Source organism: Octopus bimaculoides, chromosome 10, assembly GCF_046866305.1.
Source record: "Octopus bimaculoides isolate indiv1 chromosome 10, ASM4686630v1, whole genome shotgun sequence".
Lineage (NCBI taxonomy): Eukaryota > Metazoa > Mollusca > Cephalopoda > Octopoda > Octopodidae > Octopus > Octopus bimaculoides.
The window spans coordinates 23661453-23686704 of NC_142937.1; the positions used below are offsets into that span (position 1 = coordinate 23661453).

At 34.2% G+C, this 25252-nt stretch overlaps 1 protein-coding gene across 1 annotated transcript in view; it reads right to left on the reverse strand.

Moving 5' to 3' along the window:
- The window catches only part of LOC106871198 (uncharacterized), an 8582-nt gene extending 83 nt beyond the window's left edge, over window positions 1-8499 (reverse strand). The window contains exons 1-3 of the mRNA XM_014917548.3: window positions 8307-8499; window positions 7199-7482; window positions 1-1753 (exon numbers count right to left, since the gene is read on the reverse strand). The exon at window positions 1-1753 is cut by the window's left edge and continues 83 nt beyond it. Of these exons, the coding sequence (XP_014773034.1) occupies window positions 1668-1753; window positions 7199-7482; window positions 8307-8311 (375 nt within the window). The 5' untranslated portion in view covers window positions 8312-8499 and the 3' untranslated portion in view covers window positions 1-1667. The remainder of the gene's footprint in view (window positions 1754-7198; window positions 7483-8306) is intronic.
- Window positions 8500-25252: the final 16753 nt, after the last annotated feature.

A 25252-nucleotide genomic window follows, 5' to 3' on the forward strand; every position in this document is an offset into this window, starting at 1 on the left:
TTTTTTATATATTTCACAAATTATAGTTTTATATTCAGTGAAAGAAATGTCGACAATTTACGAAGACAACTTTACAATGGTTGTTAACGATGCAATGTAATTCATAAATAAAAGAAAGTACACACAGCTGTATACATTAAAAAGAAGTAGCTGTGAAGTAGTTTGTGACTGTTGATTTGTTGAAGAGGAAGACATTTTGAGCGGTTTTAATGTGGATTAGGGTAACATTTTGTTGCGATTACAAAAGTAAAACTGGTCATTTTTAATATAATTCTGTTTAATAATGAGTTCTCACATTGCTGGAAATAACTACAATAGTCTTGTGGGAATGCTTGCAAGTACTCTCTCAATCTCTCTCTCACACACACACACACACACACACACACACACACACACACACGTAGCTGTTTCTCACTAGGAAAAAATGTCATGACGAGCGTGAGTTGTCTTCCATGCAGCAACTGGCCATAAGACGGTGGGGATCCCAGGCAAACATTCGCCTTTCATGTTACCACTTCGCATGAGTTCTTTCTCCTTAGTCATTCTACCTACAGAAAACCTATATCACAGGGCAATATACCAATATGAAGTCATATAGCTTCATATTGGTATGTTGTAATTAAAGATTTGTCTCAGATCACTACAAAGATCTTTGTTAATTAGTATCCAGGAGATTGCAGTACGTTTTTACGATCTTGTAAAAGAGTACTGGCAATGTTAAAGGAAGGTAATTAGTTTCAACAGGGAATCGAAACTTATCTCTAAGCCAACAGCATCAATTTTTCAATTGCTTAATATTGTTTGGAGAAATGTTTCATTGTAAGTTATTGATTGGAGTGAAGGACTCTGGGAGTGCAATTGTTAAATTTAAAATATTTTTACAAGAATTAGTAAATTTTGACTGTTTCACCATGAAACGCGTTTGTTATCCAAAGCAGGGTTTTAAGAATTATCAAATTTAAAATCAAAATTTTCACAGCCCGTACAACGAAAAGGAAATGAGGCATTGAAGTACATCATTAGTATTTTTCTTCTCTACTCTATGATGAAAAGATTCGATAGTATTGAATACTTATCGATCTCCTAAAATGGAATCATGTTTGAAAATAATATATGCATAGTTTTGATAGTAAAATTACAAGTTGAGGTTGACGGGATATTGTTTAAGTTTTTGACATTTCGGACATAAACTAGAATACTCTGAGAAGCACCTCACTCGAGACATAACCATCTCTGTCAAAACAGGATCACAGAACTTTTTGTCTTAAAGTGCATTCATACTATTTTTGAATGATTTGTAACAGAAATACCTTCACATATCTAAATATATATGTGTGTATATACATAAACACACACACATATATAATAACAAAATGATAGAAATCAATGGATGATCTTCGACCTTACAGTCTTTTATTGTTATTATTATTATTACTTTCTAATTCTTACTTCTACAGAAAATGATGCTATTTAACAGTTTTCGACAGACGTTTTTTTTTTTTATAGAATTCATTGGTGATTTTGTTTCCTTATTGCTTGGTTATTTACGTCTCTGTCCAGTTTTAAAACAAAGTTGCTCATTGTTACTTAATGCTTAATCCTCCAATAAATTTGCTGTCTCTTTGATTTGTTCAATGTTGCTTTCAAACTTTCATGCAGGATGTCATTCATCTTCCACTGGAAATTGGTCTCTTTAAATGGAAGTTGGAAGAATGAGAAAGTTCAAAAGGATTTTTTGATCTGTTTTTATGTGCTGAAAAAAATAAAATAAAAAAATTCAAAATAATTTTATATGAATAGATATGAATACTCAAGCATAAAATAATATTGATTTCAAATTTTGGCACAAGGCCAGCAATTTTGGGTAAGGGAATAAGTCTATTACATTGACCCTAGCACTTAACTTGTACTTATCTTATCGACCCCGAAAGAATGAAAAACAAAGTCAACAATTTATCTTTAATCTTTTAATTGTTTCGGTCATTGGACTGCAACCATACTGGGGCGCCGCATTCAAGGGTTTTAGTCGAAGAAATCGCGCTCAGTACATATTTTTTAAAGCCTTATTCTATCAGTCTATTATTTTTCCGAACTACTCACTTACGGGGGCTTAGAAAAACAACTATACTGGTTTTTAAGTGGTAGTGGAGAGCAAACACAAAACACACGCTCATATATATATATATATATATATATATATATATATATATATATATATATATATATATATATATATGTGTGTGTGTGTGTGTGTGTGTGTGTGTGTGTGTGTATGTATATATATATATATATATATATGTCTATATATATATGTGTGTATATATATATATATATATATATTTATATTTATATATACACATATATATATTTATATATACACGACGGGCTTCTTTCTGTTTCCATCTAGTAAATCCACTTACAATGCTTTGGTCGGCCCGGGTATATAGTAGAAGGCACTTGAAGATGCCACGCAGTGGGACTGAACTCGGAACCATGTGGTTGGGAAGCGAACTTCTTACTACACAGTCACGCCTATGCCTAGATTTAGATAAATAAAACAGTCAATCTAACCGTCAGTTGTTGGCATTTTTTTATTCTATACTTCCTCAGCTTTACTTCCTATTGATTGAACAATTCAGGACGTTATCTACGGTCATTTTTTCATGGAGTCAAGACATTAAAACGGAGTTATGCATTGGCGTGCGCGAGCTTTACGCTACTTTTTGATTTTAGTTTCATGTGACAAAATAAAGAAATGAGGGCCAACTCGAGCATATTCTTGTACCTTGAAACTTAAAATGTCAGCCGGAGCCAACGATTCTCACGTAACTTGAACCGCTTTGTACTTATTTGGAATTTCTCTATCTTTCTCTAACAATTGTTACTAATTTTTGCCCGATTTATCTCCATATGGTTTCACTCTGACAGCACATTGACCTCAATTTGTTCTATTTTTGTGTAGATTTCTAATCCCCGATACAATGTAGCACGATAAAAACTGAATATAACCGAGGTTAAGAGATAGGGAAAAGCAAATGAATCATGATAATGGAAATAGATAACACTTCGTAACAAATGTAAAGAGATGTTTGTTTAACATGATTTTTTTCATTGTCAAATATTAAATCTAGGGCGCTCTTTCGACAAATGTTGTACCATCGCAGAGTTAGACTTAATAATGTTGTGAATGGCTCTATCACTTACATATCTAAAGTGATCTATTTGATATATCTAAAATGTTTTCCACGGTTGTATATTTTAACCCATTAACTGCTCAATTTCTTTTTAGTATTGTTTTGGCTTTACCAGGTGTCTTAGGAGTTAAAAATAATATATAATTTAGATTTTCTTCATATGTGAATTATTTTAGAATATATTTATCCTTTTCTATTCAATTGCAATAACAAACATTGTTTGTTTGTTTTTTAACTATAGTATCAAATTCCAATGCGTATGAAATACCATTGAATGATGTAGATGGAAAATGCAAAAAAAAAAAGAAAATGTTTTCAAAACAGTCGGTATTTTTGTAGTTCACAAATTGCGATTTATGATATAAAATGTACTCTAGAATTAGCCAAAGCTAATAATGACAAACTTTAACGACCAAATATTGTTAAACACGCCTCTGCAAATGCAATATACATAAGCAATTCACTTTAAATACAACGAACAACCGGCAGTAAGACTGTTTTTAGCAGATCCCCAAATGGGGCTCATGGCAGACAATGGGTTAAATAGAGAACACAACAATCTGCACGGTACATTCTATTGTGATCGAAGAGTTTATTTGGGAACGAAGCTAGTATAACAAAGACTTGTGAAAATGTCAAATTCTTGGTACTCTGAAGTGTCTATTGGTGACTAAGGCAAGCCTTGATTCCTCATTTGATATGTGGACGGTGTCGGTGCACCCTAGACCCGTGGTTCCTAACAGGAATCTCTATGACCCTTAGGGTTATATAAATCCACATAATAGGATTTTTTAAACATCGAATAGCCATAAGGGTCCGTCCGAGTAAAACAGGAATCAAAAGGGACCATAAGCAAAACATGATTAAAAAAAAAAGCCACTCCTCCAGATGGATGGTTATGAAATGTGAGAAAAGTTATGTTCTTTGCTGTCCTCTGAATATCGAAAAAGCCCAAGAATTACCACGTTGTCTGCTATTTCTTATTTCTTTATTGCCCACAAGCGGCTAAACATAGAGGGGACAAACAAGAACAGACAAAGGGATTAAGTCGATTACATTTACCTCAGTGCGTAACTGGTAGTTACTTATCGACACCGGAAGGATGAAAGGCAAAGTCGACCTCGGCACAATTTGAACGCAGAACGTAGCGGCAGACGAAATACCGCTAAGCATTTCGCCCGGAGTGCTAACGTTTCTGCCAGCTCGCTATTTCTGCATAGCATGATGTTACAAAGAGTGAGAAGGTTAATGAAAAGCAAGTTCTTCGGTGCCCAAGCTAAAAGAGTGATTTATGACAGAAAGATTGCAAGACTTCTGAGTACTGGAAAAAGGCATGCAGAATTTGCAATCTACGTTGATGTCACTGAAAATCTGTATTAAATGGTTTAATTACTGCTATTGTTGTGAATTGTGGCCATGCATGCGGCAAATGATTGTAGAGAAATCGATTTGAAGCGTCAAAGCAGTTTCAACTCGCAATGGAAACCAATCAATATTCACTTCTATTCCCTCTACACTTTACTTAAATGCAGGGCTACAAAAATGTTAACTAAGTAAAATCTAAATGGAATGTGTAGAAGGCTCTTTGCCTCTATGGACATTTTCCATATCCTGCATTTGCATAGCTATTACTAAATTATTTTATTCATATTTTTTTGCTTTTGCCATGTGTCTTAGGAGTTAAAATAATATATAATACTTAAATTTTCTTCATATGTGAATTATTTCAGAAATTATAAATTTTTCGAAAAGTCCCAAATGGAGGGATCTTCTTTGAAAAAAAGCATATTTATGCTTTTCTATTCACTTGCAATAATAAACATTGTTATAACTCAACCGCACGATAAGAATCATACCTGGGAACGTTAAATGTTGCAAAGCAGTCTTTTGCAAAGTCTGCTTAAGTTTTGTTACCCTTACTTTATATAAGATCGAAAATACTTTTGGAGAAGCTTTTCAAAGAAATTCTCTTTATATTTGCAAAGCTAGCTGATGCCGAAGTCGGAAGTGGAATATTTGATAAATCTCAAAGTATGTATGTATGTATTTATGGATGGATGGATGGATGGATGGGTGCGTGGATTTTGTGTAATAACGGAAGTCGAAACTCATATTTGATTAATGTCCATTCCTAAACTTAGAAACTATTTATATCAGAAAACATTGTAACATGGTGTCAATAAAGTAATGACGTTCACAGCTGAGTCAGCTGCTGCGATGTCTCTCAGCTTATTGGTTGAACAATCTACAGTTCGTAGACTATTTCCGGCATCATACCGTATACCACTACACAAACATCAGATAGTTAGTACCACTAAATGTGAATTTTTATCTTTAGCTAGTAAAAGATATATGTAATACGTGCATCATTGGCTTACAGTGTTGTTTTTAATTCTTTCCGCCATATAATTTTAAGGGGAAATGGACCCAACATTGGACCTTGGGCTTCATGTGTTATCATAAATTATATTTCAGTGTTTCCACACAAATTGGTTATGTCACATATTCGCTGATACATGGGAATCTTAACAGATTTATAGGTTACACGTCCAAATTCCTAACAGGAGTTATAGCGATAATATATATTTTCTATCAGTATAAACTTAGAACATCGTCAGAAGTGCTATTTTATAGATATATATATAATATTCATTCTAAACTGGGTTTATCGCTCGGAGATAATTTGCTAACATTAACATTTTGTAATACAAGCACTGTCACTTCACCAAAGATTGTTTAGACTTACTTAAAGCACATTCTCACTATGCTGTGTGAAAAATACTGCAAAGCATTTTTTAAAGATTGACATGTATGTAGAAAATACGAGGAGTTTTTAAAGAATTGCTGCCCTGAATTGATCTGAAATATTGATGATCAGAGTGTGCCACAGACTACCGTGAGGCTATGGGCGTACAGACACCAACAAACCTCGGTACAACTAATGTTCAGTTGTCGGCAGTCATGCCATCTAATAAAAAAAAAAATTATGTGATATTGATTTTGTCTGACGATAGGAGTCGGAGCAAAACCGGTAATCTTTTACAAGTTCGCCAAGTCAGATGATGGAAAGGAAGCAAGAAACCGTTATTCGTGCTCCAAGGTGCAACGCACAACGGTATCAAGTTATTCGCAAACTTGATTACTTCTGTAAGTATCTGTACCAAGGTTCACCGAGGTCAGATGGTGACGTCAAATCTGATGACAAGACGCAGACAAAAATGGGAAAAGAAGCTGCTTATGGTGTGAAACAAGCTTTTCAATCTCGCTCCTCGTCATCCCACGTATATCTATATTGCAAATCAATACTGGCCGTGGAACTGCATTAAAACACTGAAATAGTTTAGTTCTCTTTTTCTTTCAAATGCTTAACAAAAACTAACTACAAAATAAGACAAATCAGAACTATATTTCAAATGCTTTGTCTGTTGCATGTAACTCTAAGGATCACTCTGACTTAACCACTACGGATTAATCAAATCATGCGGAGTAGTTAAATCATGACAGTGGTATCATGCAATTCTTGATCTACACCACACAAGAATAGTAGATCTCAAGGCTACAAGTTACTATTACATATTTTCAATGCTTATACAAGTAAAGTTACGTTTCATATAATATTCTTCAATACCCATGTATATTTTCATTCTAGAAATGATTGTTTCTGATTTAAGCCAAAAAAGCAATTAAGTTTTAGGGGAGGGAGGTTACTTGCTACCATCGATCCAAGTTCTAGACAGTCACTATATTTTATTGGTCCTAGAATGTATATAAACATTCAAACCAAATAATGATATCTTGAAAGCATTTGATACGTTGGTTTCAGAACAGTAATATACTATAGGAAATACATCTCTTACGCAATACCTTCATCAGTTAATACATTTCAAATATGTACACACACACAGACACACACACACACACATATATATATATAGATATAACTTTTGCAAAATGTTCAAAAAAGTGGTTTTGGTAAAAGAAAAGAAAAAAACCAAAATACATACCTGAAACTGCAAGATGTACAAGTGAGAATATTTTGCCAAATATTGTCCAAATGAGAAAAATGAGGGTGGCATACATAAAACATATACAAAGGATTAATAAACCGCCAAAACTGACTTCACTCTCGTTTTCCTTCATAAATGCAGACGTTTGAGACATAACTGATGATCGTCTCCGATAAAGGCAAGGAGTGGAGAAATCGTTGGAATGTTCTCGAGAACATTTGTTGCTAACACCAAATTCATCGACATCGATGTCTGAGACATTAGCATGGAACACGTCAGGGCTAAAAAGGAAAAAGAAAGAGAAAAAGAAATTAAGGAAAACGGTTTGCAAATTATAGTAGAAACGATAGCTGAAGAAATTTAAGAAAATGGGAGATAAATTTTCGTTTTCAAGTGTGTGTTCAAATTCCGCCGAGGTCGACTTTACATTTCATCAATTCAAGGTCGATGAAATAAGTACCAGTTACGCACTGGAGTCAATATAATAGACTATCCCCATTCCCTCCAAATTTTCAAGGCCTTGTGCCAAGAGAAAAAATAATTATGATAATGTGGAATAAGCCTGCGAGGTGGTAGAATCGTTAGCACACCGGGAAAAAATGCTTAGCGGCGTTTTATCCGTCTCTACGTGCTGTGTTCAAATTCCAGTGAGGACGACTTTGCCTTTTATCCTTTTGAAGTCGATAGAATAAGCTCTAGTTGAGTACCGGCGTCCATGTAATTGACATAAATCCTCTCCCGAAATTGCTGGCTTTGAGCCAAAATTTGAAATCATTATTATAATGTGGAATTCTTCCCTCAATGACATTCAAATGACCCGAAACCTTATAAACCAGGGGAAAATACTAAGCTGGTGCAATTTTCTTAGGTAACCGAGAGCATAGGTTTCTAAGTTTTTCAACGGCGCTTTTGAAAGAGAAGAACGCAGAAAGAATGCAGGCAGAATAAAATGGAAAGGAAAACAAAGCACATATTTGAAATTCGAAAATAGAAAATCTAAAAGAATAAAGATTAAATTCCTGCAAAAAGAAAGCAAAAACGTAAAATAAAACATTAAAATTCTTTGAAAACATGAAAAGAAGAAAAAAATGTACAATCAACTTACAACATGGTGTTGTTTCACAGAATAACCGTTAGAGACAAAAGAGAGTGAATTGTAAACTCAATTGTTTTTCTTTAAAACAAAAGAAAAATGCTTCTCTTCAGCGAACATATAAATTAGCTTTGCTTAGATAAGTTAACCGGTTCACTAGTATGAGCTTCGTACTGGAATACAGAGAACAGAAATGTTCGCTTGCATTCTTTTTTGATAACTGAACATTTTTATAGATAGACCTGATAAGTATTATAACTATGTACCACTACGACTGCTACTAATGCGACGACTACTACTACTACTACTACTACTACCACCACCACCACTACTACTACTACAACGATAGCCAATACTGTCGTTTCTACTTTTCGACAACGTGAACCGAACGAAAGGTGAAGGTTATCGTTTTGAAAACCGCCTACTTTACTCCTACTTCACTCCCACTTCACTCCCACTTCACTCCTACTCCCACACTTGACTTTATGTTCGTTTTCACTTATTTTCTTTCTTTCTTTTTTTTTTTCCTTTTTCGTTTGTTTCTTCTTCTTCCTCACACTGTCCTTCCTCTTCAATCACAACGTCGCCGCGTGATCATTGCAAGTAACCTTATACTTAGTTAATGTCGCCGGCGTTGAGTGTGGGAGAACAAGAGAGAGAAAAAGAGAGAGAGAGATATATATCAAGAGTGTGTAAAGAGAAAAGAGAAAGAAGTAGAGAAGAAGGAGAGAGGGAGACAGAAGCAGCGAGGGAGTGAGAGGCAGAGAGAGGGAGTAAGAGGTAGAGAGAGAGATGTAGGAGGGGCATTCAGGCCACCAACCTAACTTGATCTTTTCGCCCGGTGAGTCGATAGCTGTCACTATCTCTATGTAACACACACGCACACGTGCGCGCGTATACATTACACACACATACACTCACACACACACACATACATACATACATACAAACATATGTGTATACACACATACATATATATGCATATTTTTCTGTATATAGATAGATAGATAGAAAGAGAGAGAGAGAGAGAGAGAGAGAGAGAGAGAGAGAGAGAGAGACAGATGTATGTTTGTATGTGTGTATTTGTATGTGTCTTATATGCAGGCACACACACACACACATATATATTTGCATATATATATATATATATATATATATATATATATATATATATATATATATATATATATATATATAGATATATATATGTGTGTGTGTATGTGTGTATATATATATATACATATACATCTCTCTCTCTCTCTCACTCTCTCTCTCTCTCTCTCTCTCTCTCTCTCTCTCTCTCTCTCTATGCAGTTTCTTCAATAAGAAATTGTAGAACACTCATGTGGTGTTTACAACAGGAAAGTGCACCATACGATCATACAAAGCAGCATTAATTGAATTTATAGAATGCATTAATTGACTAATTAGTTATAAAACTTTTAATTCTGAAACATAGAATGTATGTGGTGTTAAGTTTGGAAGTACGACGTCGCTTGAAGGAATCCAATTAACGCCCCAGCAAAACTTTAATAATTGTGTCCATATCGAGACCATCCATTGTTTAATGGACAGGTCAGAAAGACATAAATAAATGTTGATTATGAAATAATTGATAAAATATTCCGTTTTTATCAAAGCCGCTCTCTCAGAGCAAATCTCATAACTAAATTAAATATAGCATGGGTTTTTTTGTATATTCTATTTATTAACGCGCTTTAATTAATTGCTATCAGTATAAACAATTTATTTTCTTGTTACAAATGAAACAGTGGAAAAATGCAAATCTTCAACAGTTTTAAAAGAAATGAAACTAGTAATTCGTTTTTAACAGTTGAAATCGAAAAAGAAAAGCAATAAATAATAGCGTGTTAATTTTGAGTTAAAAAATCTCGAACATTTGTCATGTTGGCAGAATTATATGGATTCGTGTCCCATGGGCAGCCTTGGACATTTTCTTTCCAAAGATGTTTTTTTAATTCAATACACTCTCTTATTTATAGCTTATTTACACGCTGTTATTTATAGCTTTTCTACTTCAAGTTTAATAGCTAAAAACAAATTATTTCACGTTTTCTCGATGTTTCTAAACACGACGTCCACAAAAACTATTAATTTTACTATTTGCACCATCGCATATCGGTATATCATCCGGTATGAGGAAAAAGATACATTAGTGCTTCCTTCCCCCGATACTCTTTATACCCGCTCAAAATTACTGTACCTGATGGTATTATAAGAGGCACTTTCTGTTCCAAATCCAAAAAACAAAACAAAAATTTCTCAAAATTCACCCCAGTCCTATATACGAAGTTGGGTCCCCATAAGGTTGAATGCAGTCAAAACATTTTATCCTGATTATGTATGTACTGCTGTAATGTGAATGCATCTAATACGCACTTAGAAAACATCTTCAAAAATGTCCCTCTGGGTTCTATATGCATCCCGGAAGTTTCAATGCACTGAAAACGTATTTTCTTGAATATGCGTCGCTGAAATTCTTGTACGTCTAATATACTCGTCTGTCTTTTATGCCATCAAATGCGTTAATTTGGTTTTGGTTTTGGTTTGGTTTGGAATGCTCCTAGATGTTAGATGGTTTACAAGATTTATTCTTATCTTTATCTTATCTATAAGGTGGGTTTACTTATTTCCACGGTTATTTCCATGGATTTTAATACAGAAATAATCTCAGTATTTAGAGTTATGTACAATTATTCTCTGGTCGAATAAAGGAAATATCTCCAACTATTTAGCCGTCATCAGCATAGCCTTCGCTATTATTATCCGTAAGACTAAGCCGGCGAGCGGGCAGTATCGTTAGCACGCCGGGCAAATTGCTTAGCAACACTTCGCCTATCCTGACGTTCTGAGTTCAAATTCTACCGAGGTCGACTTTGTCTTTCATCTTATCGGGGTCGATAAATTAAGTATCAGTGAAACATTGAGGTTGATGTAATCGACTAGTCCCCTCCGCCAAATTTCAGGCCTAGTGCCTTTCGTGGAATGACTAGCAAGTAAGTTTTCCTTGGTTAAATTCCTCAAAAGCGAATATCTTTTGTTTTTTTCCTTCTCCATTGAATTTACAAACTTTCAAAACTGCTAAGTCATTCAGTTTTTCTATGAAAGTAATACCCGATGGTAAATAAATATTTCGCTTAGCAAAGATTCAGAATTTTTTTCTGGCTCTGGTTCTGGCATCACACCAAAGAGAGATTTTACATATTCGTAGTTCGAACTTGGGATATTGCAAATCTCAAGACCACTTTTGAAATTAATCCAAAACACTGGAACTGAAGACTTTGTAGTTTTCATCACCAGCAATTCTGTTTCCTGTTCTTTCAAAGTTGGAAAATGTACAAATGTACAATGCAATGTTTATTTTCGGTTAAGCTGCAGATAATTGCAGCATTGGTTCCAAGTTGCTGATTTTGGCAAGTGAGGTTACTGAAGTTACTTCGATTCCTGTAACCAGATCATTTATGAGATTAGTAATATCGACCGAAGATGGCAAATGGCATATCCACTTTTCGTTCTCTGATGCCTTTAATAGCTATGTCTTTCACAGATTATCTTTCGCTTGTTTCAGTTGTCAGACTGCGGCCATGCTGGAGCACCATCTTGAAAAATTTTTGGATGAATGAATTGATCCCAGTTCTTATTTTTTAAAGCCTGGTACTTATTTCCTAGTTTTTTTTTTTGTTTTTGCCGAACCGCAAGGCGTAAAAAAACCAGCGCCTCATGCCAAGCAGTGGTAGGGGTCAAATTCGCACACAAACACATACACACACACAAAACACTCACGTACACACACATACATACATACATACATACATACATACATACATACATATATATATATATATATATATATATATATATATATATATATATATATATAATTAAAATTAGGGTTCCGCAAAAATTGCTTCACCACACACCGAAATTAGAAATAACAGTTAAAACTACTATTTCACTACCATAATATATCTCCCAGACAGCAGCACTCGCAACTCACACAGGAAATACTAGTTTTAACTTAGCTTGCTGCCTTAATTGTCTCATATACAACCATAGAATAAATTACGATGCTGCTTGTTTCAATATCTGGATATCGTTAACCATATAATTTGTATGGTTATGGCACGTAAAAATATCAACAGTTGAGCCGTATCTATCAATATATGCCATCTCGTATACAGAGAAATTTGTGGTTTTACTGTGTTTTACAGTAAAACCACAAATTTCTCTGTTGCCTGTTTCAAGATTCCATACATATCGTTAAGAATAATATCTGGAAATACTGACAACGATATCTACGGCCACTTTTTAAAACTAACATCTTTATTCTTCTGAATTAAAACTTTGCACAACAGTAACTATACACACTTGAACAGATTAACCTTCTCTGTGCAATTTCGCTTCTTTTAAAACTAGCTATGTTTCATAACTAGATTACTGTTTGTACGCAGATTTGTTTTTCAAAATGCTCAATTTCACATATTCAATACGCAGTAGCGTTCGTGATTGTACATTTTCTAAACTAGAACCGAATACTTAAAATGTATCCTGCATATACACATATACATTCACATGCAAACACACACATCTTCACACGCTCACACACAAATACACATTTCTCTTTTCTTCTACAAAAACACAATTGTCTAACAAAGCTTTATTGAACAATGAACTCGCGTTGGCTTAATATTTTTATATATATTAGTACCAGCTATTCTGGGAGTGTTTAACGCTATGTACTCTACAAAAGTCATTGCAGATCTTTAATTAAAATACGCAACCGCATCGTGAATGTTACCAAACTTATGGTCAACAGAAATGTATTTAAGCTTTATGCAGTACTGAAAGCAACTTATATTCAATTACACGCGATAAAATCTGGATTTCTGGTAGACTCGCTAAAGTGTGTGTCAGCGACGATAAATTAACAGGAGAGTTCGTGCAATATGGAATGAATATAATGGCTGTACTTTTGGGTAGACGAATACGTTTTTGTCTTTTTGGTACTCTCTGTTGAAGAACAGAAGTCCGAAACCTTAGACTTTCTGCTTCTCACAACCAGTGACTGTATTAGCCAACCCACGAACTCTCCACTTTGCATTAAAATGCAGTGATTGTATGACGATGATAGATTCCCTCGTCGTCTAACTATCACTGGATTTATAACGGTGTATTTTGCAAACTATTTGGCCATGGAAACACCACCGACGACTTCATATTCATATCTGATATCAAAAGTAAATCTGCTTGATAGTAACCAAATCCCTTCCAGCTATTGTTGTTGTTTTTGTTACTGTAAACTGACAGGTAAGCCATGTTCAAATGCATCTATTCTGAGAGGCATTTCAGCCATATCGATTCGGTCTTTTGTCAAACTTTGTGCGCCTTAAACTACATTATACGACGTGTCTTTCCTTTGCAATTGTTGGTTATTATATGAGGACAGATTTGTCTGCTATTTTAGCGATTCGAATGACCATGCAGGCTACATTTTTGGATTAAACATCACAGAAGATATTGAATTCAATACTGAAATCAACGAAACACTTGTTAGTTTTACAAGGCTATTAAAATTTAATCCCTCTTAAAGGCAGCGAACTGGCAGAAACGTTAGCACTCCGGGCAAAATGCTTAGCGGTATTTCGTCTGTCTTTATGTTCTGAGTTCAAATTCCGCTGAGGTCGACTTTGCCTTTCATCCTTTCGGGGTCGATAAGTTAAGTATCAGTTGCGATCTAATCGACTGGCCCCCCACTCTCCAAAAAATTTCGGGCCTTGTGCTTAGAGCAGAAAAGAATATTTAATCACTTTTAAGATATTCCTGTTTACTGAATACCAGCTCAGGTACCATATTATGCTATTACTTTTCTATTGTGTCTACAACCTTAGAGTAGGTATTCACAAGGAAGGATACAGAGCAGCCATGTTAGTATTGGTGACTCAGTTAAAAATTAATCACAGGGCACTTCGTTACATTTAACTCATGATTAATTTATTCAAGCAGACAGTTGAGAAACAAATTTTGATATCACATTCAATACTCGTATGATGATTGAATCTTTAATGATAACCCAACGACCAAATCCCGTTTTCTAACCTCTACAGATTATTTTGAGGCCACATTTCTGTAAGAGGGAATCATATTAACGACTAGAGAGCTGAGTCCCATATACAGTATTAATCTTCTTCTTACAGCATTTTTGAAATAACATGAATGTCCCCATGTGTCGTTGCAAAGTTTAATCATTTTCTCTAGCCTTGGCACATTTCTAGATATCAATCGGAATATACTGAAATAACTTGAAGCATTTTCAATTGGTTACATGAAATATGAAGTAATTCTCTACAAATAATGTATTTTTGATAACTGACCGCGTCGAATTCACAAGCAGCTATTTCTATAAACCAGTAACTGTTTATCTTCCGATGTAATAACAACACGTAGGGACTTTATAAATAGAACACTTCTTAACAAATTACTGTCCAGATTGCTAATACAGATCTTAACACTTATGTGAGAAACAATTCAAAACTGCTGGCAGACAAAGCTACATGTATACCAATCAAATATATCATTCAAATTTCCACCATCATCTTAAACAAGAAATTATATCTTTAATACTGCAGAGCTTCCTATCTGTAAACCGGTGGTCCTCAACTGGGGTCTATATGACCCTTAGGGGGTCCAGGAAAAAATTTGATTTAGATGTATTTATTGGAAGAAACAGCAAGGTTTCTTCCTTAGGCGTTTTACATAGTTCAGTCTACACACGGGAATGTATGATGAGCAAAATAAGAATTTTGGAAGAAGTATCTATAAAACATCAAATGACTATACCAGAATAGAATAGTAACCAAAGGGGTCCATAGATAAAAAAAAAGTGATTGAGAATTACTGCTTTAAACTGATGGAGTAATTATGGCTGGATTCCTTGTGGCCAAGGAAATCCTAAATCAAGACCAACCAGAGTCTAAACAACTTCAATCAAAATAATTGTTGCTGGTGTTGTTTAATTGCAAGTGAGATTTAAATGTTCAGAGCTTCAATGAAATGCATTCTTACCTTTTTAATCATTGTATCTGGCAACACATCATCAAATGTCTTGGTCGTTGTTGAACTACGGACGACAGTTATTCAATTAACCATATAATATATTGTAGCTGTTGATTCTCTCTATATATAAATCTGTCTACCTATCTATCTATCTATCTATCTATCTATCTATCTATCTATCTATCTATCTATCTCTCTCTCTATATATATATATATATACACGCACATAGTAATATACATGGTTTGAAACAATAAGGGGAAGAAAGCTGTTGGCGTGTCGTTAATTTCGTATCCATTACAAGCGTTTCAACGATCGATAAGTAAGATCAATAGATATTCGTGAATTATCAAATATAAAATGTAAAATATAATCGAGCAAATTTATTATGGATCGCAACTTCCTTGTATGCAAATTTATCACGCATCTTCATACATACATACATATATATATATATATAAACATATATATATATATATATATATATATATATATATATATATATATATATATATATATATATATATATATATATATATATATATATATATATATATAAATATATATATATACATATATATATATATATATATATATATATATATATAAAGTGTAGTATATTGCCACTTAAGTGTGGCTGACCCCTAGGGGTGGATGTTACTGTTGCTTTTAGCCCCAGGAGGACATCTCTTCCAGCTGGCTTATCGACACACGACTGTGTCCTGTTTGCCAAGGGAAGTTATCCCTCTCACCATGATCTGCAGCACGAACGGATCCGGATTTCATGGTTATTTCCCTTCGTCGGCGTTCGATAGCTACTGACCTTGGTGAGAGAGACAAAAACCTGGCAATCTTATATCTACTTTTCCAGTGAAATTCTTCACTGATATCGAAAAGGTGAAAACAAGCAATGTTAATTCTCTAAATGAAGTATTAACAGTAACTGCACGATAAAGTGTAGTATATTGCCACTTAAGTGTGGCTGACCCCTAGGGGTGGATGTTACTGTTGCTTTTAGCCTGAAATCCGGATCCGTTCGTGCTGCAGATCATGGTGAGCGGGATAACTTCCCTTGGCAAACAGGACACAGTCGTGTGTCGATAAGCCAGCTGGAGGAGATGTCCTCCTGGGGCTAAAAGCAACAGTAACATCCACCCCTAGGGGTCAGCCACACTTAAGTGGCAATATACTACACTTTATCGTGCAGTTACTGTTAATACTTCATTTAGAGAATTAACATATATATATATATATATATATATATATATATATATATATATATACATATATATATACATACATATATTTGTGTGTGTGTACATAAATATATATATGTATATGTATATATGCATATATGTACATACACATACAAAGGTACATTCATAAATATATCCATGCATACATACATACATACATACATACATACATACATACATACATACATACATACATACATACATACATACACACATATACACGACTGTCACTAGCAGTCGAATATGATTTGATTGTGCGTACCATACTTCCGTTGTTTTAGGTTCCCAGACAGCAATTCGGCAGTGGTTTCGACTTCAAACGAGACTTTTTCATCGAATTTGCTTTGTAGACGAAATAGTAGATCTAATTATCCAGCAAGAGTGGATTTTCTTCATCTTCTCTATTTGAATGCTTGACCCTTATTTTAGTTTATTGTGTCCCAGAAAGATTACATTAATTCAAAATTCAAGCAATAAGACTATATATTCCCTTGTTGTTATCAGATATTTCAAATTATGTACATTATTTCATAATCTATATGAAGTCCATGAAATTTCTTTCTCTCTATCTCTCTGTCTCTCTCTCTCTCTCTCTCTCTCTCTCTCTCTCTCTCTCTCTCTCTATCTCTCTCTCGCTCTCTCTCTCTATCTCTCTCTCTCTATCTCTCTCTCTCTCTCTCTCTCTTAATATAAATATATAAACACAAATACACATATATATGTATACATATATATATATATATATATATATATATATATATACATATATATATATATATATATATATATATATATATATATATATGTATATACATATATATATGTGCATATATATATATACATACATACATATATATATATATATATATATATATATATATATATATATATATATATGTATATATATATATATATAAACATATACATATTATATATACATACATATTTATATATATATATATAAACATATACATATTATATATACATACATATTTATAGATATAGATATATAAATATATAGATATAGATATATATATATATATATATATATATATATATATATATATATATATATATATATGTGTGTATATATATATATATATATATATATATGTATGTATATATATATAATTGTGTGTGTGTATATATATATATATATATATATATATATATATATATATATATATATATATATATATATATATATATATATATATATATATATACATATATATATGTATGTATGAATATAAGTAATTATTTGGACTTTGGGTATACAGTTAGTAGTGAGCCGATTAAAGCACTTTTACTGTGTAGGCTACCTGTGTAATCGAACAAAACAAAACCGAGTACATTAAGCGAGGTATCTTCTTTAAAACAAGGCACCGGCATCTGCTCCGGAGGATGCAACATAACCACTTGTATAATATTCCATCTGCAAGGGATCGATGCAGGATGGGTCGAAACGACTGTTGTGATGAATAAAGAAAGACTCTTGTCAGGTCATTTTCCGCTTCCTTCATTTATTATATAAATATAAATATATATATATATATATACACACACATACACGCGTATATATATGTGTGTGTGTGTGTGTGTGCGTGTGTGTGTGTGTGTGTGTGTATGTGTGTGTGTGTGTGTGTATAAGTACATACATACATATATATATATATATATATATATATATATATATATATATATATATGATTAATCAAAGGACATACTAAGTACACACACTATAAAAAATACAATATTTTTCTTTCTTCTCATAAATTAAATTATTATTTCAAGTCTCGCAATCAAACGATATATCTATGTTACTAGACTAAAGGAGAGCTATACAAACCCATATTTTCTGGGTGCGCAATGATCATGATAAGATCTTTCACACGTTGCTAAGATCTAACCGGAAGCGGGGAGGGGGAAGAACTAAACCCATTTTCTGCTCCGTCCTATATGGAACATGTCATGTGTGCGCCAACAGACCACGCTCGTATGATTAGACTAATATCCCATCATAACACTATCTATGAAAATCCTCCATGCATACAAACATAAATACAAACACACATATATACATAAATGCATACATGCATACTTTCGTACGTACACATATCTATATATATATATATATATATATATATATATATATATATATATATATATATATATATATATATATATATATATATATATATATATGTGTGTGTGTGTGTGTGTGTGAGAAAGTTGGTATGTGAAAGCACGTGGTTGGATGTACAAAAGATAAACAAGAGTGAAAAAACTACAGAAGGCTTGTGTTACATGGTTAAATGTAACACAAGCCTTCTGTAGCTTTTTCACTCTTGTTTATCTTTTATATATATATATATATATATATATATATATATATATATATATATATATATATATATGTGTGTGTGTGTGTGTATGTGTGTGTGTGTGTGTGTGTAGATATATATATATATATATATATATATATATATATATATATATATATGTACATGCTTACATTCTTGTATGTATTCACATAAAAACACACATATGAGTATATATATATATAGTTATAAAAGCAAATATAATTGTTGATGTGTGCGTGTGTGTATTCTTCTTTATTCTTTCATATGTTTCAGTCATTTGACTACGGCGATGCTGGAGCGCCGCCTTTAGTCGAACAAGGACTTATTCTATCAATCACTTTTATCGAACCGCCAGGTTATGAGGACGTAAACACACGAACATCGGTTGACAAGCGATGGTAGGGGGATACAGACACGCAAACACATCATATGCATACACAAACACACACACAATTATATATATATATATATATATATATATATATATATATATATATATATATATATATATTCAGTTTCCGTCAACCTAATCCGCTCACAAGGCTTTGGTCGGCTCGAGACTATAGTAGAAGACACTTGCCCAAGGTGCCATGCAGTGGGAGTGAACCTGGAACCATGTGATTGGGAAGCAAGCTTCTTACCACACAGCCACGCCTGCGCATATATTGCATATACATAGATACACGCATATAAATATATATATATATGCATATGTGTGTGTGTATATATATATACAGGGATTGGACAAAATAATGGAAACACCTAGCATCATAATTTTGAAATATCTATGAAACCGTCAAAAGCTTGTTTATTTTTATGTTCTTTGATTTATTATTTGTGTTGCTTAATAGGTTTTGCTAAAATTGCTGTTTCTTTTCAGATAGCATCAGAAAAAGGTAATTAAAATTCATTAAAATGACAGATCTATCGGACTTTCAAAGAGTTTAAATTGTCGGTGATAATATGGCAAGTGCAAGCGCAACGCAAACTGCCGAAATGTTTGGTGTATCAAGAAGCACTGTCTCGAAAGTAACGACTGCCTTTGAGAAAGAGGGAAAAACCTCCTTGTCGAAACAAAACTACGGAACAAAGCCAAAGCTTTCAGATAGGGATTGTCAGATTCTTACGCGACTTGTTAGAAAGGAGCACAAAAGTACAGCCCCCAAAATTACTGCAGAGCTTAATGACCACCTCGAGAACTCAGTTTTCACAAAAACTGTTCGCTGGGTGCTGCACAAAACATTATTTCACGAGAGGGCAGCAATCAGTAAAATCACTACTTTCAAAAACAAACGTTGCAAAGCGTTTAAAATGGAGTAAAAATCTACAGAATTGGGCCCTAGAGTAGTGGAAGAATGTTATCTACTTAGACGAGTATTCCTTTACCTTATTTACGCCCACCGGCCGAGTATACGTGTGGAGACAGCCAAAAGAAGCATTTGACCCAGACTACCTTCTTCCAACTGTTAAACATGGAGAAGGATCTGTGATGATCTGGGGCGGGGCTATATATTGGAAATCCGCCAGCCCAATGGTTTCCCTTCATGGCAGAATTAATAGTCGAGGCTGTTTAAACATTTTATCTGATCAAATTAATCTTATGGTTGTGGAACTGTTTCCGGAGGGAAACGCAATCTTTCAGGATGATAATGCACCAATTCACACAGCTAAAGTTGTTACTGAATGGCTCGAGGAACATTCTAGTGAAGTTGAACACCTTACCTGGCCACCAAAGTCCACAGATCTCAATATTATTGAACATGTATGGTGCATTTTAGAAAAACAAGTAATGTGCCAATATTCCCCACCATCATCACTACAAGAACTGGAGACTGTTTTAGTTGAAGAATGGACAAAAATTCCTTTGGAAGCCATTCAAACTTTGCACGAGTCCATACCTCGTTGAATTCACGCTGTAATTACTGCCAAAGGTGGTCCTACTCCATATCAAAATAAATTTGTTTGAAATTTTATGGTGTTTCCATATTTTTGTCCAACTCCTGTATATGTGTGTGTGTGTGTGTGTGTATGTGTGTGTGTGTGTGTGTGTGTGTGTGTGTGTGTGTGTGTGTGTGTGTGTGTGTGTGTGTACACACGCATAGATGGATAGATAGAGAGAGGGAGAGAGAGATTGTAAGAAGCAGCTGATATCGATTCAATTATCCTGTAAGAAAAGACCTTCACTATCTCTTAGAAAGTTTAACCCCTATCCAAAATTTTTGTGTCCTTGAAAGATAACAATTTATTATCAATAAAATTATATTTAGACTAATACTTAGTATGTGTATATATATATATATATATATATATACACCCTACTAGTTATCTTTGAAGGGCACTTAACTATTTATAGCTAGTAATGGGTCTCTTTTAGATGTGCCCTGTTAATATTTTCAAATTATATACATTATTTCATAACCTATCAATGCATCATGAATTTAGCCGTCATTGGCGAGTTTTCCGTAGTTCTTCTTCCAGTACGCAACTGAAGCAGTAACACATTATAAAAGCCATCTTCAAAACCGCTGGGGTCGACTTTGCCTTTCATCCCTTCGGGGTCGATAAATTAAGTACCAGTTACGCACTAGGGTCGATATAATAGACTAATCCGCTCACCAAAAATGTCAGGCGTAGTGCCTATAGTAAAAAGGATTATAAAAGACATCTGTGCATCATACCTAATATATATATATATATATATATATATATATATATATATATATATATATATATATATATATATATATATACACTGTTGATAAGCCAGTTACTCTCGGTGGCACGTTGTGTCCTTGATCAAGACACTTTATTTCATGTTTCTCCAGTCCACTTACCCAGCAAAAATGTACCTGTATTTCAAAGGGTTCGGCCCTGTCACATTCAGTGTCTCACGCTGAATATACCTGAGAACTACATTAAGTGTACCCGTATCTCTAGACTGCCCTGCCACTTGCACAATAATTTCACGAACAGGCTGTTCCGTTGATCGGATCAACTGGAAACCTCGCCGTCATAACCGACAGAATACCAGGACACTTACTGCGTTATTTTATCTTGGGATATTTTAAATTAATGCCCTTTCATTTGCGTATACCGAATTTTTTTTTTCAGCCGGCCGGCTTTTCGTAACATGAGTGAATATTCTATTCCCTTTTCTCTTTATGAGAGAATTCTCTTCTAAGCATGGGGCTGACTGCGAGTACGTGCCATTGAAAAGGCTCAAAAATTCCGAAATGTACCTGACATTCTCCCTGGCCGCTGAAATGACGAATTTTCCCCATCTCTCTCTCTCTCTCTCTCTCTCTCTCTCTCCCTCTCTCTCTCTCTCTCTCTCTCTCTCTCCCTCTCTCTCTCTCTCTCTCTCTCTAATATTTACTGTTTTTAACTCAGTACGTCTACAAGAGGTGTAATATCATACATTCAGCAGTAACTAGCCTACCGGTGATGTACATATATTAATTTTTCTTTTCTACACTAGGCACAAGGCCCGAAATTTTGGAGTGGGGCAGTCCATTAGATCGACCCAGTACACAACTGGCACTTAATTTATCGACCCTGAAAGATGAAAGGCAAAGTCGACCTCAGAACGTAAAGACAGACGAAATACCGCTAAGCATTTCGCCCGGCGTGCTAACGTTTCTGCCAGCTGCCCGCCTTAGTGTATATATTAATTTTGATACCTATATGAATATATAATGTGTTGTGAGATGAATTTGTTCGTTTTCTTTTTCTCTACTTAGTATTCCACAGACATATGTCTAAATAAAGTCAAGTACATATATCCAAATTTCAAAAATGATAAACAAAACTTATCAAGATAGAATAAGACTACAAAAAACACCAAAATGCTACATTAGAAATATTTCTAGTGTTAATTCAAATAACATTGAATGAATTAAAATGAATGGGGAAAAAAACCGAATTAATTCATCTAACAAGATTGTACGTACTTACATATATGTGTGCGTATGTTTATGTATATATGTATGTATGTATGTATGTATGCATGCATGAACTATTATGTTTATATGTATGCATTATTATGTTTATATGTATGCATTATGCGCACACATATAAACATACATATATGTCTCTATAATACTCTAAATTCAAGATTTTTTGTATGCGTGTAGTAATCATCCTTTCTACTTTAGGCACAAGACCTTGAAAATTTGGTGGGAAGGTGGCTAGTCGAGAATATCGATCCCAGTGCGTAACTGGTACTTATTTAATCGACTCCGAAAGGATGAAAGACAAAGTCGATATCGGCGGAATTTGAACTCAGAACGTAGCGGCAGACCGCTAAGCATTTCGCCCGTAGACTGCCCCGCCACTTGCACGTTAAGCTAACACTTCTGCCAGCTCGCCGCCTTTGTGTGGTTAATAATAACAGTAATTATTTTCACATTCTCCCCCGCTGGAGAACCTGAGTACCACTAATGACGGATACCATGTCCTAGTTCTTAGAAGAGCAAATTGTAGTAATTCTGGTTATAGAATGCCGATATCGTTTAATACGGAAAACTGGAAAAGATTGGCCGTAAATAGGTTTCTTTTACGACGGAGAAATGGCTCCGTTCGCTGCGAGTAAACGTTCATCTGTCGAAAAAGAAGCCTATTTACGGCAATCATTTCCAGTCTTCTATAATCAACAATCTCACCAGTTCGACAACCAGATTTACTACAATGTGTGCCCCTTGTTTTTAGGCGAAAAAATGATAAACGCCATGATAAAAATATTTTCTGGATCCATAAGTCTTAGATATGTCTTGGTTTGTTTACGTCGCTGTATCTTGGCAGTTTGACAAAGAGGCCGATAGTATAAGTGCCATGCTTATTAAAATAAGTACTGGGGTCAATTCTTAAAACTAAAATATTTCAGGCAGTGCCCCAGGATGGCATCATTCTGCTGAGTGAAACAAGTTAAAGATATATATATAAAGAAGAAAATTGAGAAGAAATGGATGTAATTAATAATCTATTTGTATGCTACAAAAAGATGACAGCTTTCTTTTTAAAAAACATAACTACAAATAAATTGAAATATAGGTTGAAAGCTCAAAAAAAAATTAAAATGAAATAAGGAACCTACATATATGTTTCAGTCCTATCATCTAGTTAATGGGAATTTCGAAGGTTTCTTAGCATTAAAGCAAAACCTTCGAAATTCCGATCAACTAGATAATAGGACTGAAACATATATGTAGGTTCCTTATTTTATTTTAATTTATATCTTGAGCTCTCAACCTGTAATTCAATTTATTTGTACTGTTATATTTTTTTAAAAGAAAACTTTCATCTTTTTCTAACATGCAAATAAATTATTATTTACATCCATTTCTTTTCCATTTTCTCCTTGTTTTCCCCGCCAAAACTGTACTGATCATTTCAATAATCCCAAACATATATGGATGTATGCATGCATGCATGTATGTATGAGACAGAGAAAAGGGGAGAAAAGAAAGAGAGAGAGGGTGAGAATATGTGAATATATATGTGGATATACGAGTATTGAGTGGAGACGCAATGGCCCAGTGGTTATGGCAGCGGACTCGTGGTCATAGGATTGCGGTTTCGATTCCCAGACCGGGCGTTGTGAATGTTTATTGAGCGAAAACACCTAAAGCTCCACGAGGCTCCGGCACGGGATGGTGGCGAACCCTGCTGTACTCTTTCACCACAACTTTCTCTCACTCTTACTTCCTGTTTCTGTTGTGCCTGTAATTCAAAGGGCCAGCCTTGTCACACTGTGTCATGCTGAATATCCCCGAGAGCTACGTTAAGAGTATACGTGTCTGTGGAGTGCTCAGCCACATGCAAGTTAATTTCACGAGCAGGCTGTTCCGTTGATCGAATCAACTGGAACCCTCGACGTCGTATGCGACGGAGTGCCAACAACAAAAACGAGTATTGAACATTCATACGCCCATTTCCGGACAAAATGATATAAAAACTGTACATTAAAAATGAATGGCAAATTATGCATATTTTGTAAGCATATAAATGCATCATCGCATTTTTATGCATTTACTGTGTGCAACAAATGCATACAGATTTGAGCTCATATCTTAATGAATGGCAAGAAGGTGACATAATCTGTAGAAGAAATATCTTATCATACATGTAAAATAGTTTACACACACACACACAAACACACACACACACACACACACACACATATATATATATATATATATATATATATATATATAGGGTGGGATAAAACTCACGCAGCAAAACATGTGACATTCTATTTGTATTACGTTA